General features: G+C 50.5%; 1 protein-coding gene across 1 annotated transcript in view; it reads right to left on the bottom strand.

Annotated features, from left to right (window-relative positions):
- Nucleotides 1-701: 701 nt before the first annotated feature.
- Nucleotides 702-13,715, bottom strand: part of LOC140389245 (EEF1A lysine methyltransferase 3-like) — a 34,265-nt gene continuing 21,251 nt past the window's right edge. The window contains exons 2-3 of the mRNA XM_072473418.1: nt 11,968-12,079; nt 702-4,519 (exon numbers count right to left, since the gene is read on the bottom strand). Of these exons, the coding sequence (XP_072329519.1) occupies nt 4,134-4,519; nt 11,968-12,079 (498 nt within the window). The 3' untranslated portion in view covers nt 702-4,133. The remainder of the gene's footprint in view (nt 4,520-11,967; nt 12,080-13,715) is intronic.

Here is a 13,715-nt window from a genome sequence, read left to right as displayed (position 1 = left end):
GCACAAGTTGTTCAATACGGTAATAGTTTATTACACACACACTGAGTGAATGTACACACACAAGTTGCACTCTAAACTAACACTCAAGGACCCTGATTTCACATCCAGGTGAATGACAAGTAAAGAGCACAAATGGCTTCATCTGTAATTTGTCGTCTGGCAGTGCTGGATGTCTGTTGCTGATCAGCTGTGTCCCCAGCTCCCATCCCTCTGTGGATGGCGTGGATGGTCCCCTCCTTGGCTGGTGCAGGTATCACCTATGGTCGAGTGAGCGGGTGGTGGGCTGCGCAGCACCTTTTATCCCGTGCAGGTTTTGCATGCTTTTGGGCGGTCCCAGGTGGATGTCAATTAGATCGATCAGGCCTCGTTCTTCCTGATCCGTCTCAAGCAATTGGTCGTGGACACCTCGATGGCGGGGCGGAGCCCAGTCGGCCATGGCCATTAGTGTCCGAGTCATGTAGGCCTTCCAAAATAAGGAAACCGACGCCACCAAGTCTGCCACATAGTGTTACTTTCTACCAGAAGCCCATTGTCCCTGGATGGCCTTTCAATGGCCTTTTCCCTGTGTCAGTTTTATACTTGCAAGCTGCAGCCTGTCTCTGTGTTCAGCAATTTCCTATCGATCTGTGTGGGTGGCCATTTTGAATGCCCACACCACTCATGCTCATCTTTCACACCGCTTACACTTAGCCCCCCCCCCCCACCCCCAGCCTGTTTTCCTCCGGTGACCTGTCGCTGCTGCCAGGGGCACCGTTGGATCGCAATGCCCTCACAGAGGGCTGCCTTGGATGTGGCCCTGGGTGATCCCCCAGTGGGTGACTGCCGGTTGGGCGAGGTGTGCGGTGCTGAGGATGGGGGGTCGCTGTGGGGGTCGGTGCAGAGTGGGGGCGCACCCTGAAGGCTGGTACCACTGTGTGGGTGGGTGGTCAGTGGGTGTTCAGCAAGATGGCGGTCGGTGCCTGTGTACTGCCCTACTCCCATGGGGGGGGGCACCCCGGTTGCTCAGCCCACCCACCCCCATTCCTGGCAGGCGCCCCTGCTCCTGCCGTGACCAGCACGGCCGGTGTCCGGACCAGTAGCCCACTGTCACTCCACGCCATTTACTACCGCCGCTCTCTTGCTCAGCAGCCAGGACGCCAGGTTCATGATTTGTGTGAGCACAAGTGAATGACGCCATTGGGAATTTGGCCCATAGGTGGCAGTGAATCGTGGAGGCCTTGGACCATCGGCTGTCAATGATATGCCTACTGTACTTTCAGCCCATTCCACAAGCGCCGCATTTACACCATTTGCAGAGCGTCCCGATTTGGCATCAAATGGGCGCCTACCTCGATTTCAGCACCGGAGGCTATTCTCCACCCAATCCCATTTCATGGGCTGGATTCTCCGGTCACCGATGCCAAAATCGCATTCGGCGATGGGCCGGATAATCCAAATTGCTGTCAGAATCGGGGGCGTTGCCGCTTTTACAATCCTCTGCCCCCTGCAAAGTGACATACTTGGAGAGTACGCTGCACCACGTATCCACGGCCTCAGGCCATTTCCTGAGGCCAGCCCCCAGGTGCTCCGCACCCGGATTGCCAATGGCGTGAACACCTGTGGTCTCGTCTGTCGGGATCTCAGCATAGCGGCTGCAGTCCAGCACTGCCACAGTCGGGGGAGGGCTGATCCGAGGGTTGGATGAACGTTATTTGGGGCTGGGGGCACTGTGCTGGGGTGGTCTGGGGCGTGCGGGCCGGCCAAAGGAGGGGCTATTTTGTGGGACGCGTCCGTTAACGGCATCCGCCATGATGCATGGAGCTGCCGTCCTGCTCGCCCCAGCAAAATAGGGAATTGGTGTCCATTTTGCACCAGTTTTCCTGGTCGAATGCCACCATTTGCACAGCGGCGTGGGGACATAGCCCCAGTATTGGGGAGTCCAGCCCCATGATTTTGGCATCAGCAAAAGGAGAATCCAGCCCTTAGTCTCAGAAATGGAGAATCCAGACTTATATATATTTATTTTTTCTACAGGGGATGTGGGCATCGTTAGCTGAGCCAGTATTTATTGCCCATTCCCGAGGGCATGTAGGAGTCAACCACATTGCTGTGGTCTGGAGTCACATGGAGGCCAGACCATGTAAGGAGGATGGGTTTCCTTCCCGAAAGGACATTAGTGACCCTAGGGATAGTCCCGTCAATTTCTGGTCAATGGCAATCTCCAGGAAGTGGATTGCAATGCTGAAAGAGAGGGTAATACTGCTGAATGTCGAGGGGCGATGCTTCGATTCTCCCTTTGTTTGAGATTGTCACTACCTGGCATTTGTGGGCCGTGAATGGAACTCAACATTTGTCAGCTCATTGTCCCGGTCCTGCTGCATTTTCATGTAGACAGCTTCAGCATCTGAACAGTTGGGAATTTTGCTGAACATTGTGAAATCATCAGCGAACACCTCCAATTCTGACTTTCTAATGGAAGGAAGGTCATTGATGAAGCAGCTGAAGATGATTGGGCCGAGGACACTACCCTCAGGAATTCCAGCAGTGATGTCCTGGAGCTGTGATTACTGATGTCCACCAACCACAACCATCTTCATTTGTGACAGATTTGACTTGAACCAACTGTGAGGTTTTCCTCTCATTTCCATTGAATTGAGTTTTGCAAGGTCTCCTTAAGGTCACACTCGTCAAATGCTGGCTTAGTTTCAAATGCAGTCACTATCATTCCACCTCTGGATTTATGGGTCAGTTTGCTCTATTTTATTTAGTTTTATAAATTTAGAGTACCCAATTATTTGTTTTTCAATTAAGGGGCAATTTAGCATTGCCAATCCACCTAGCCTGCACATCTTTGGGTTGTGGGGGTGAAACCCACGCAGACATGGGGAGAATGTGCAAACTCCGCACAGTGACACAGGGCCGGGATTCGAACCCGAGTCCTCAGCACCGGAGTCCCAGTGATAACCACTGCGCCACATGCCGCCCTCAGTTTGATCTATTTTGACTGTATTGGACAGACAGGTGTGACATTCTGAAAAGCCTTTTAGCTGTTGTGGCAATCTCTAAAGCCAACATTTTCGTTTTGTTATCTTCGCAACAGCAACCATTCTGAACAAAACATTGCCTTTATAATATGCACATGAACAATGAATGAGATATTGGTCACAACAGATAGACGAAAGTGATGAAATTTATATTTGCTATACCACATTACAAGGTCTCAGACCCTCCCGAGGTGTATTGCAGTGAATTAATGATTTTCGATTTGCTGTGGTTGCAGTTAGCAAAAGCAGCAAGCCAATTTATTCTCACCAAGATCGCACAACCGGCAATTAAACAAGTTAGAAAGATAGCTCATAGAAAATTCTGGAAAGACTCAGAGGTTCCATCATCACCAGTGCAGAGAGAAGCAGATTCACCACTTCAGGTGATGACCATTCGTAAGAGCTCACAGGTTTTGTTCGACCCGTGAGCATTTCCAGAATTTTCTATTTGTATTTCAGATTTCCAGCATCCTGTGTTCATTCACGTTTCAAGCAATTGGATGATCTTTGTTTGATAGAGTTGCTTGCTGCTTCACTGTTGGCCAGCAGAATGGGTGAACTTGGAGATCTTCCTCAACAATGTACTGTGAGCATTTAATCCAATTAACCAGGTAGATGTGGCCTCTGGTTAATACCTTAGTCAACACACCAGTTGCCTGTGCATCGCTCTCCTAATACTGCACTGCATTGAAATGTTAGCATAGTTTACCTGTTGGGATCCTATATTGAGTTTTTATCCAAGATCTTGTGTCATCTCTGACGCAAGTAAGTTTCTATAAAACGTTCACTGTCTCAATATGACACCTGGGGATGTGGCAGCAGTTTTGTACAGGTACTCTATTAATTTTCATTAACACATGGTGTGTTAATGTTATGAGAGCAAACTGACGTTGGGTGTCGATGTGAATTACCAAATTTTATAATGCATGCCTCCGTTACCTACGCAACGCTTGTTGGTGGAATGGGAGAAAAACAAAAATTAAATTATAATATGCAAGCCATGATAAATATTTAGGGAAACATTTTTTGAAGAAAATATTCAGCGTCAGAATGGTCTGTTTGAATAATAAACCATCTTCTCATTCCGTAATTTAAGGACATCTCCACTCATCAGAGTTTGCGAAACATTTTGTAAACGTTGACGTCTTTGGCTTCGTACCTGCAAACAAGCTCAGTTTCAAAATACTGAGACAGGGTCAGATGGCCCTCACTAATGGATTGCTGGTTGTAGTACATCGTGGAGGCGAAATAGACGATGGTCTTTTCGTTGCTGAGGTGTAGAAGAGATTCGAGAATGAAAGGAACATCCTGATGAAAGGTCACAATGTCCGAACCCAGGATATAGTCATAGTCTGAGGGGAACAGGTGGTGGTCACGGCCCCAGCGGAGAGAACGGACTTTCACACGATGTTTGAAGGAAGGAGCGACGTTGAAAGACACATTTCGTTCTATTTGCTTTAGTATCTCCGGTTTGTCTGTAATGGTGACATCTCCACCTGAAACAAGAAAAAGAGACGTACCTCAGTTATTGATAACGCCGTGAATGATGACACATCCTAAACTTGAGCCCCGGGCAGCACAAATATAGTTTACAAACATTCTCGGGAGGTAACATCACAAAAGTGAATTTCTGGGTCTGGCTACTGGCGGAAAAGCAGGAGTCGAGAAGCGCTGTTTTTTCAGACTTTTAGATTTATCATTGGAAAATCATTTGTTGGTGGCACGTTTGCATATTGTTCAGTCCCAGAACAAGTAACAATATACGAAGAGGAGCAGCTCATTTAGCATCTAGGGCAGGATTTGTTATAATGTGCCTTTCAGAGATTGCAGTGTAGACTCACCAGTTATGAAGCGTGTCATGCGACCCAGTTTTAGTTTCACTTTTGTGACGGACAAAGCAAACACAAACAGCTCTTCAAGATTCACATTCGCATATTCTGAATCCAAAGCGTGTTTACAGAACCCCTAATGAGTAATTAGTGATTTTATATCGTTAATACAGCACTGAGGGCGGGATTTTCCATTGGCTGATGCCGAAATCGGGAAAAACGATTGAGTGGAGAACAGGGGCGAGATTCTCAGACCCCCCCGCCGGGTCGGAGAATCGCCGGGGGCTGGCGTGAATCCCGTCCCCGCCGGTTGCCGAATTCTCCGGCACCAGAGAGTCGGCGGGGGCGGGAATCATGCCGTGCCGGTTGGCGGCCCCCCCTCCCCGCGGTTTTCCGGCCCGGATGGGCTGAAGTCCCGCCGCTAAAATGCCTGTCCCGCTGGCGTAAATTAAACCACCTACCTTACCGGCGGGACAAGGCGGCGCAAGCGGGCTCCGGGGTCCTGGGGGGGGGCGCGGGGCGATCTGGCCCCGGGGGGTGCCCCCACGGTGGCCTGGCCCGCGATCGGGGCCCACCGATCCGCGGGCGAGCCTGTGCCGTGGGGGCACTCTTTCCCTTCAGTCTCCGCCACGGTCTCCACCATGGCGGAGGCAGAAGAGACTCCCTCCAATGCACATGCGCGGGAATGCCGTCAGCGGCCGCTAACGCTCCCGCGCATGCGCCGCCCGGAGATGTCATTTCCGCGCCAGCTGGCGGGGCACCAAAGGCCTTTTCCACCAGCTGCCGGGGCGGAAATTTGTCCGGCGCCGGCCTAGCCCCTCAAGGTTGGGGCTCGGCCCCCAAAGGTGCAGAAGATTCTGCACCTTTGGGGCGGCGCGATGCCCGTCTGATTTGTGCCATTTTGGGCGCCAGTCGGCGGACATCGCGCCGTTTCCGGAGAATTTCGCCCCAGGTTCCAACGCCAAAATCATGGCGGGTGCCGAATTGACGCCAAATTGCAATTCTCCGTCATCTCGATAGTAGCGCCAATGTACTGCGGAAAGCACGTACAGCAAACACCATTTGAATCTCGTTAGCAGGCCTGAACCGGTACTCTCCGGGGCTCTGTGATTCTCCACCTCCGATGGGCCGAGTTCCCGATGCCGGTGTTCACTTGAGCTTTTAAAAATCGTGAAACTGACTTTGTGGCTGCTGAGGGAGAGGGAAAGGGTACGGACAATGTGCAACATCGTGGGGGGCGGGGGGGGGGGGGGGGGCTTCCGTCAGGGTGAGGGAGAGTAGTGAAGGGTGGTCACAAGGTGGATTATGGGGTCGGGGTGAACAGAGACAGAACACACTGGCGCAGCCATGAAGTCAGCATTCCGCGGCGCCCACTGCTGACAGCGTACTGTCAACTTAGGGCCACGGGCCGTATAGGTGTCCCCCAGGTGCCCTCCGGACCTAGCTGACCCATCAACTGCATGGGCGCGCTCCAGCACAACCAGTGCCATTCTGTTGGCCTGGATGAGTGTGCAAGGGAATTTTAACGTGTATATGCGGCCGCAGCTTGTCAGCCGCCCAAGTGTAAATCATGGATCCAGCGAATTACGCACCGTTTTTCATTGGAATTGATTATGTTCCATGTGCCACCTGTGCTCGCCCCTCCACAGTTGCAAAATCAGTTTTGTTGTCATGGAACTCCACAAATCCTACCCCGGCGTCAACACTTAGTCTCAGGAACAGAGAATCCAGCTCAGTATGCCTCAATATTTAAAATAGATCCTAGGCTGGATTCTCTGGCAGGATCCTCCATTACTCCAGCAGCGCAATCATGCCCCTGGATATCCAGATGGCGTGGGGATGCCGACAAGGGGAAATCACTTTGGCCGGCTGCTGGGACGGAGAACCCGGCTGCCGGAGGGGTCGTGCTGCACCAGAAAATGGTTGCAGTGGGACAGAGAATCCCGCACCCTATTTAATTCCATAATAAAACAATTTCCCACTTTTGATCAATATCTCTTAAAACATAAAAAAAAACCTTCCATCAAAGCTTTTAAAGATCCAATTACCCAGCTGAATAGAGATATTTGGGGAGAAGTGTTTTGCTATTACCCTTTGGATGGGAAAATGATATTCTTTGACATTGTCACTGAAATGCCTGCCTCCAATTTGGTGCTTGTGGTTCCATGCTCTGAATTTCGTAACACTTAAAATAATTTCCCTTCATCTACATTCTGAAGCCCTTTTGCCACCCTATCCACCAAAATTAGGTCACCCTATAATTTTCATAACTCAAGGTAATAGAGGATCTTCTATGAAATCTGCCCTGATAATGTAACACTTTCAAAACTAGGTACCATTCTGGTAAATCGCCTCTGTACCTCTTCCAACGACATTGCATTCTTCATAAGGTGCAGAAACGCGGTAATGCCAGCCAATAAAAGTTATGAAGAGATGTTGGACAGCCTAGGGTTGTTTTCACTGGGACAGAGAAGACTGAGGGGTGACCTGATCGAGTAAGCAAGATTAGGAGGGACATGGACAGGGTGGATAGTGAGCAGCTATTCCCCTGAATCAAAGGGTCAGTTAGTTACGAGTCAACACAATTTGAGGATGACGGGCAGGATGTTCAGGGGGATGTGAGCAAGAACCTTTTTTCCACGTGGGTGGTGACCGTCTTGAATGCCTTGGAGGGTGGTCGAAATCGGTTGCCGAACATCGGTAAAAAAATACCTGGATGAGCCATTGACCACCTTCAAGGTAACCTTATGGGCTAGCTGCTAGAAAATGGGATTAGGTAGATAGATCAGGTATTTCCCATGTGTCACTGCAGGCCCGATGGACAGAAGGACCTGTTCGGCATTGCATTTTCTTTGAATCTGCGAAGCGAATACATGCTGAATGGCAGGGTCCTGGGAAGCACCGAGGATCACACGGGTATTATTGTGCATGAACAGTGTTCCCTTTATATAGTAGGAGATGCATACAGTGGTTAAGAAGGCAAATGGTAGAATGGTAGATATGTATTAGCCGAAGCATGGCGTTTAAGAGCAGGGAGGCTATACTGTAACTGTATGAAACGGTGGTTAGACCACAGCCAGGGTGTGCAGTTCCAGAATCTACATTGTAGGAGGAATGTGATAGCTGTGGAAAGGGTGCCGAGGATATTTACCAGGATGTTTCCGGGGCTATAGATTTAACAATGGAGAGAGACTTAATGGACTTTGAATTTTGTTCTTTGGAGCAAAGAGACTGATTGGGACATGATTGAGATGATAAAACTTTGAAGGGCATAGGTAGCGTAGACAAGAATAAACTTTTCCATTTGGGGGAACATTTGAGGTAAGGGGCAGGAGATTTAGAGGGGATGTGCGGAAAAACATTTTCACCCAGAAGGTACTTTGAGCCTGGAACACATTGTGCAAAGGATAATGGAGGCTGAGGCTGTCACAACGTTTCCGAAATACTTAGATATGTACCTGTGATACCAAGGCATGCAAGGCTATGGGGCAAGTGCTGGAAAATGGGATTAGAATAAATAGGTGGTTGTTTTTCCTCAGTTAAGAAACAATGGGCAGAATTGCCCTTTCTCTGCTATAGACCACTATGACTCAGTTTGTGCCTGCTGGGAACATTCTTTACAACACCAGGGTCCCAGGTTCGATTCCTGGCTTGGGTCACTGTGCGGAGTCTGCATGTTCTCTCCGTGTCTGCGTGGGTTGCTTCCGGGTGCTCTGCTTTCCTTCCATAAGTCCCAAAAGACGTGTTGTTGGGTGAATTGGACATTCTGAATTCCCACTCGGTGTACCCGAACAGGCGCCGGAGTGTGGCGACTGGGGAATTTTCATAGCAGCTTCATTGCCATCCTAACTCCAGAAAGCTGTCCACAAAGTAGAAAACAGGAATATTATAGAATACTTTCGAGCTTCCTGGATGAGTGCAGCTGCAACAACACTCAAGAGCCTCCGCTCAATACAGTAAAGAAAAACTGCCCGCCATCTTCAACATTTACCGTCTCCACCAGTGGTGTACAATGGCAGCCGTGTTCTGGATCCCCAAGATGTACTGCAGCAACTCACCAAGCTCCTTCGACAACACCTTCCAAACCTGTGATCTTTACCGCCTCGAACGACAATCACCACCGGATTCAAGTTTCCTCCTCAGTCACACACAAATATATAATCAAATTACCGCGGATGCTGGTATCTGAAACCAAAACAGAATATATTGGACAATCTCAGCAGGTCTGACAGCATCTGTGGAGAAAAAGGGAGCCAGCGTTTTGAGTCTGGATGACTCTTTGGGCGTCATTCTCCGACCCCCCGCCGGGTCGGAGAATGGCCGTTGGCCGCCGTGAATCCCGCCCCCGCCAAAGTCTCCGGTACCGGAGATTGGGCGGGGGCGGGAATCGGGCCACGCCGGTTGGCGGGACCCCCTTGTTCAATTCTCCGGCCCGGATGGGCCGAAGTCCCGCCCAGAAATTGCCTGTCCCGCCGACGTAAATCAAACCTGGTATTTACCGGCGGGATCAGGCGGCGTGGGCGGGCTCCGGGGTCCTGGGGGGGGGCGCGGGGCGATCTGACGCCGGGGGGTGCCCCCACGGTGGCCTGGCCCGCGATCGGGGCCCACCGATCCGCGGGCGGGCCTGTGCCGTGGGGGCACTCTTTCCCTTCCGCCTCCGCCACGGCCTCCACCATGGCGGAGGCGGAAGAGACTCTCCCCACTGCGCATGCGTGGGAAACTTTCAGCGGCCGCAGACGCTCCCGCGCATGCGCCGGGAAACTGTCAGCGGCCGCTGACGCTCCCGCGCATGCGCCGCATTTCCACGCCAGCTGGCGGGGCAACAAACGCCATTTCCGCCAGCTGGCGGGGCGGAAGTCCCTCCGGCGTCGGCCTAGCCCCTCAATGTTGGGGCTAGGCCGCCAAAGATGCGGAGCATTCCGCACCTTTGGGCCGGCGTGATGCCCGTCTGATTGGCGCCGTCTTTGGCGCCAGTCGGCGGACATCGCGCCATTGGGGGAGAATTTCCCCCTTTGTCTTTGACAAACGGCACATGGGGCGAGATTCTCCAACCCCCCTCCGGGTCGGAGAATCGCCGGGGCCTGGCGTGAATCCCGCCCCCGCTGGTTGCCGAATTCTCCGGCACCGGAGATTCGGCGGGGGCGGGAGTCGCGCCGCGCTGGTTGGCGCCCCCCCCCCCCCCCCCAGCGATTCTCCGGCCCGGATGGGCCGAAGTCCCGCTGCTAGAATGCCTGTCCCCCCGGCGTGGATTAAATCACCTACCTTACCGGCGGGACAAGGCGGCGCGGGCGGGCTCCGGGGTCCTGTGGGGGGGGCGCGGGGCGATCTGGCCCCGGGGGGTGCCCCCACGGTGGCCGGGCCTGCGATCGGGGCCCACCAATCCGCGGGCGGGCCTGTGCCGTGGGGGCACTCTTTTCCTTCCGCCTTCGCCACGGTCTCCACCATGTCGGAGGCGGAAGAGACTCCCTCCACTGCGCATGCGCGGGGATGCTGTGAGTGGCCGCTAACGCTCCCGCGCATGCGCCGCCCGGCAATGTCATTTCCGCGCCAGCTGGCGGGGCGGAAATCAGTCCGGTGCGGGCCTAGCCCCTCAAGGTTAGGGTTCGGCCCCCCCCAGATGCGGAGCATTCCGCACCTTTGGGGCGACGCGATGCCCGACTGATTTGCGCCGTTTTTGCCACCGGTCGGCGGACATCGTGCCGTTTCCGGAGAATTTCGCCCATGGTCTTTGACAAAGAGTCATCCAGACCTGAAATGTTAGCTCCCTTTTGCTTCCACAGACCCGAATCAGTAAGGATAGGCAACAACACCTCCTCCACGATCATCCTCAACACCGGTGCCCCACAAGGCTGTGTCCGCAGCCCCCTACAATACTCCTTATACACCTATGACTGTGTGGACAAATTCCCCTCCAACTCGATCATCAAATCTGCTGATGACGCCACAGTGGTGGGTTGGATTTCAAACAATGATGACACAGAATACAGGAATGAGATGGAGAATCTGGTGAACTGGCCCGACGACAATAATCTCTCCTCAATGTTAACAAAACTAAGGAGATTGTCATCGACTTCAGGAAGCGTAGTGGAGAACATGCCCGTCTACATCAATGGAACGAAGTAGAAAGGGTCGAGAGCTTCAAGTTTTTAGGTGTCCAGATCACCAACAACCTGTCCTGGTCCCCCCATGCCGACACTATAGTTAAGAAAGCCCACCAACGACTCTACTTTCTCAGAAGACTAAGGAAATTTGGCATGTCACCTACCACTCTCACCAATTTTTACAGATGTAACATAGAAAGCATTCTTTCTGGTTGTATCACAGCTTGGTATGGAGCCTGCTCTGCCCAAGACCGCAGGAAACTACAAACGGTCATGAATGTAGCCCAATCCATCATGCAAACCAGGCTCCCACCCATTGACTCTGTCTACAATTCCCGCTGCCTCGGAAAGGCAGCCAGCATAATTAAGGACCCCACGCACCCCGGACATACTCTCTTGCACCTTCTTCCGTCAGGAAAAAGATACCAAAGTTTGAGGTCACGAACCAACCGACTCAAGAACAGCTTCTTCCCTACTGCCATCAGACTTTTGAATGGACCTACCTCGTATTAAGTTGATCTTTTCTCTACACCTTGCTATAACTGTAACATTATATTCTGCAGTCCCTCCTTCGTTCCCTATGTACGGTATGCATTGTGCAAACAATACGTTTCACTGTATACTAATCCATCTGACAATAATAAATCAAATCAAATAAAAAGATGCTGTCAGATCTGCTGAGATTTTCCAGTATCTCTGTTTTTGCGTTAGCCACACAAACTGACCTGAAACTATATCACCATTCCTTCACTGTTGCTGAGACAGTATAATGTGACTACTTCCCCAACAGCACATGGACTGTACCAGTTCCGTAAGGTATCTCACAGCCACATTCTCAAGTGCAATTAGGAATATACAATGAATAGTGACAATGAATAGCACACTAGCCAGTGACAACCACATGCTCTGAGGTTGGAACAAATAACAATCAACACATTTGCTCATGGTTAGTCATTTAAGCTTCATAAAATTGTCTTTGTTTATCCTGTGGTCACATAAAGTATTTTTACTCACCCAGAAGAGCAACAAGAATGCTCACAATTCCAGTTCCTGCTCCAAGTTCAATCACTTTCTTATCCGAAAATTGTATCCTCTCCTTCTCAAAGTACTGACACAGACCAAGGGCCTTTAACATGAAACAACATATTTCTCTGTATTAAATTTTATACCGGGATACAGCAGTTAAAGGGTATCATACGAACCTATGAACATACAAACATTTAAATTAGAAGCAGGTGTAAACCATTTGCCACGTAGAACCCGCTCCACCATTGAGAACAGTGGCAGATCAGATGTGGCCTCAACTGCAAGAACAAGAACAAAGAAATGTACAGCACAGGAACAGGCCCTTCAGCCCTCCAAGCCCGTGCCGACCATGCTGCCCGACTAAACTACAATCTTCTACACTTTCTGGGTCCGTATCCCTCTATTCCCATCCTATTCATGTATTTGTCAAGATGCCCCTTAAATGTCACTATCGTCCCTGCTTCCACCACCTCCTCCGGTAGCGAGTTCCAGGCACCCACCACCCTCTGCGTAAAAAACTTGCCTCGTACATCTACTCTAAACCTTGCCCCTCGCACCTTAAACCTATGCCCCCTAGTAATTGACCCCTCTACCCTGGGGAAAAGCCTCTGACTATCCACTCTGTCTATGCCCCTCATAATTTTGTAGACCTCTATCAGGTCGCCCCTCAACCTCCGTCCTTCCAGTGAGAACAAACCGAGTTTATTCAACCGCTCCTCATAGCTAATGCCCTCCATACCAGGCAACATTCTGGAAAATCTCTTCTGCACCCTCTCTAAAGCCTCCACATCCTTCTGGTAGTGTGGTGACCAGAATTGAACACTATACTCCAAGTGTGGCCTAACTAAGGTTCTATACAGCTGCAACATGACTTGCCAATTCTTATACTCAGTGCCCCGGCCAATGAAGGCAAGCATGCCGTATGCCTTCTTGACTACCTTCTCCACCTGTGTTGCCCCTTTCAGTGACCTGTGGACCTGTACACCTAGATCTCTCTGACTTTCAATACTCTGGAGGGTTCTATCATTCACTGTATATTCCCTACCTGCATTAGACCTTCCAAAATGCACTTTCCTGTCTACTCTCTAAGTTTTGACCCTCTTGTCAATCAACACCATCTTAAAAACATAATTTTGCCATCCTGTAGGATTATCAGTGGAGGAGAATTCAACAGCACAACAACACTCTGAGAGAAAATAATAAACTCTGCATATCTCCATTTTAAATGAGAGACCATTGTTTTTTTAACTTGGTCCCCTATTCTAAACTCTTACATAAGAAGAAAATTCTCTTCAAATTCATCTTATCAAGTCACTCAGCATCTTACATGTTTCAACTAAGATCACCATTAATTCTTCGGAATTCTACTCATGCCAACCTGCTCCACTTTGCCTCATAAGATAACAGCCTTACCTGAGGAATCAGTCGAATGAACCTTCTTTGATCTATTTCTGGGATATTTCCCCTTTCTCAAATAAGGAGACAAACACTGCATGCACCACTCCAGATGTGGTTGTACTAACGCCTCCTACAATTTTGCCAAACTTTCTTAATTGTATATTCTACTCCCCTTGTAATGGCCTGTATCTTTCATCATCCTTCCTAATCTCTTGCTGTACCTGCACACTACTATTTTGTGGTCCGCATGTTAGAACAGTCAAAGCTCCTCTGCACTGCAGAATTTTGCAACATTTTGCCATTTCTATACTGCTCTATGATTCTTCTTGCAGGTTATT

Source organism: Scyliorhinus torazame, chromosome 14, assembly GCF_047496885.1.
Source record: "Scyliorhinus torazame isolate Kashiwa2021f chromosome 14, sScyTor2.1, whole genome shotgun sequence".
In the NCBI taxonomy this organism is placed as follows: Eukaryota; Metazoa; Chordata; class Chondrichthyes; order Carcharhiniformes; family Scyliorhinidae; genus Scyliorhinus; species Scyliorhinus torazame.
Note: the sequence above shows the minus strand (reverse complement) of the source record. Positions and strands in the feature narration are given on the sequence as shown.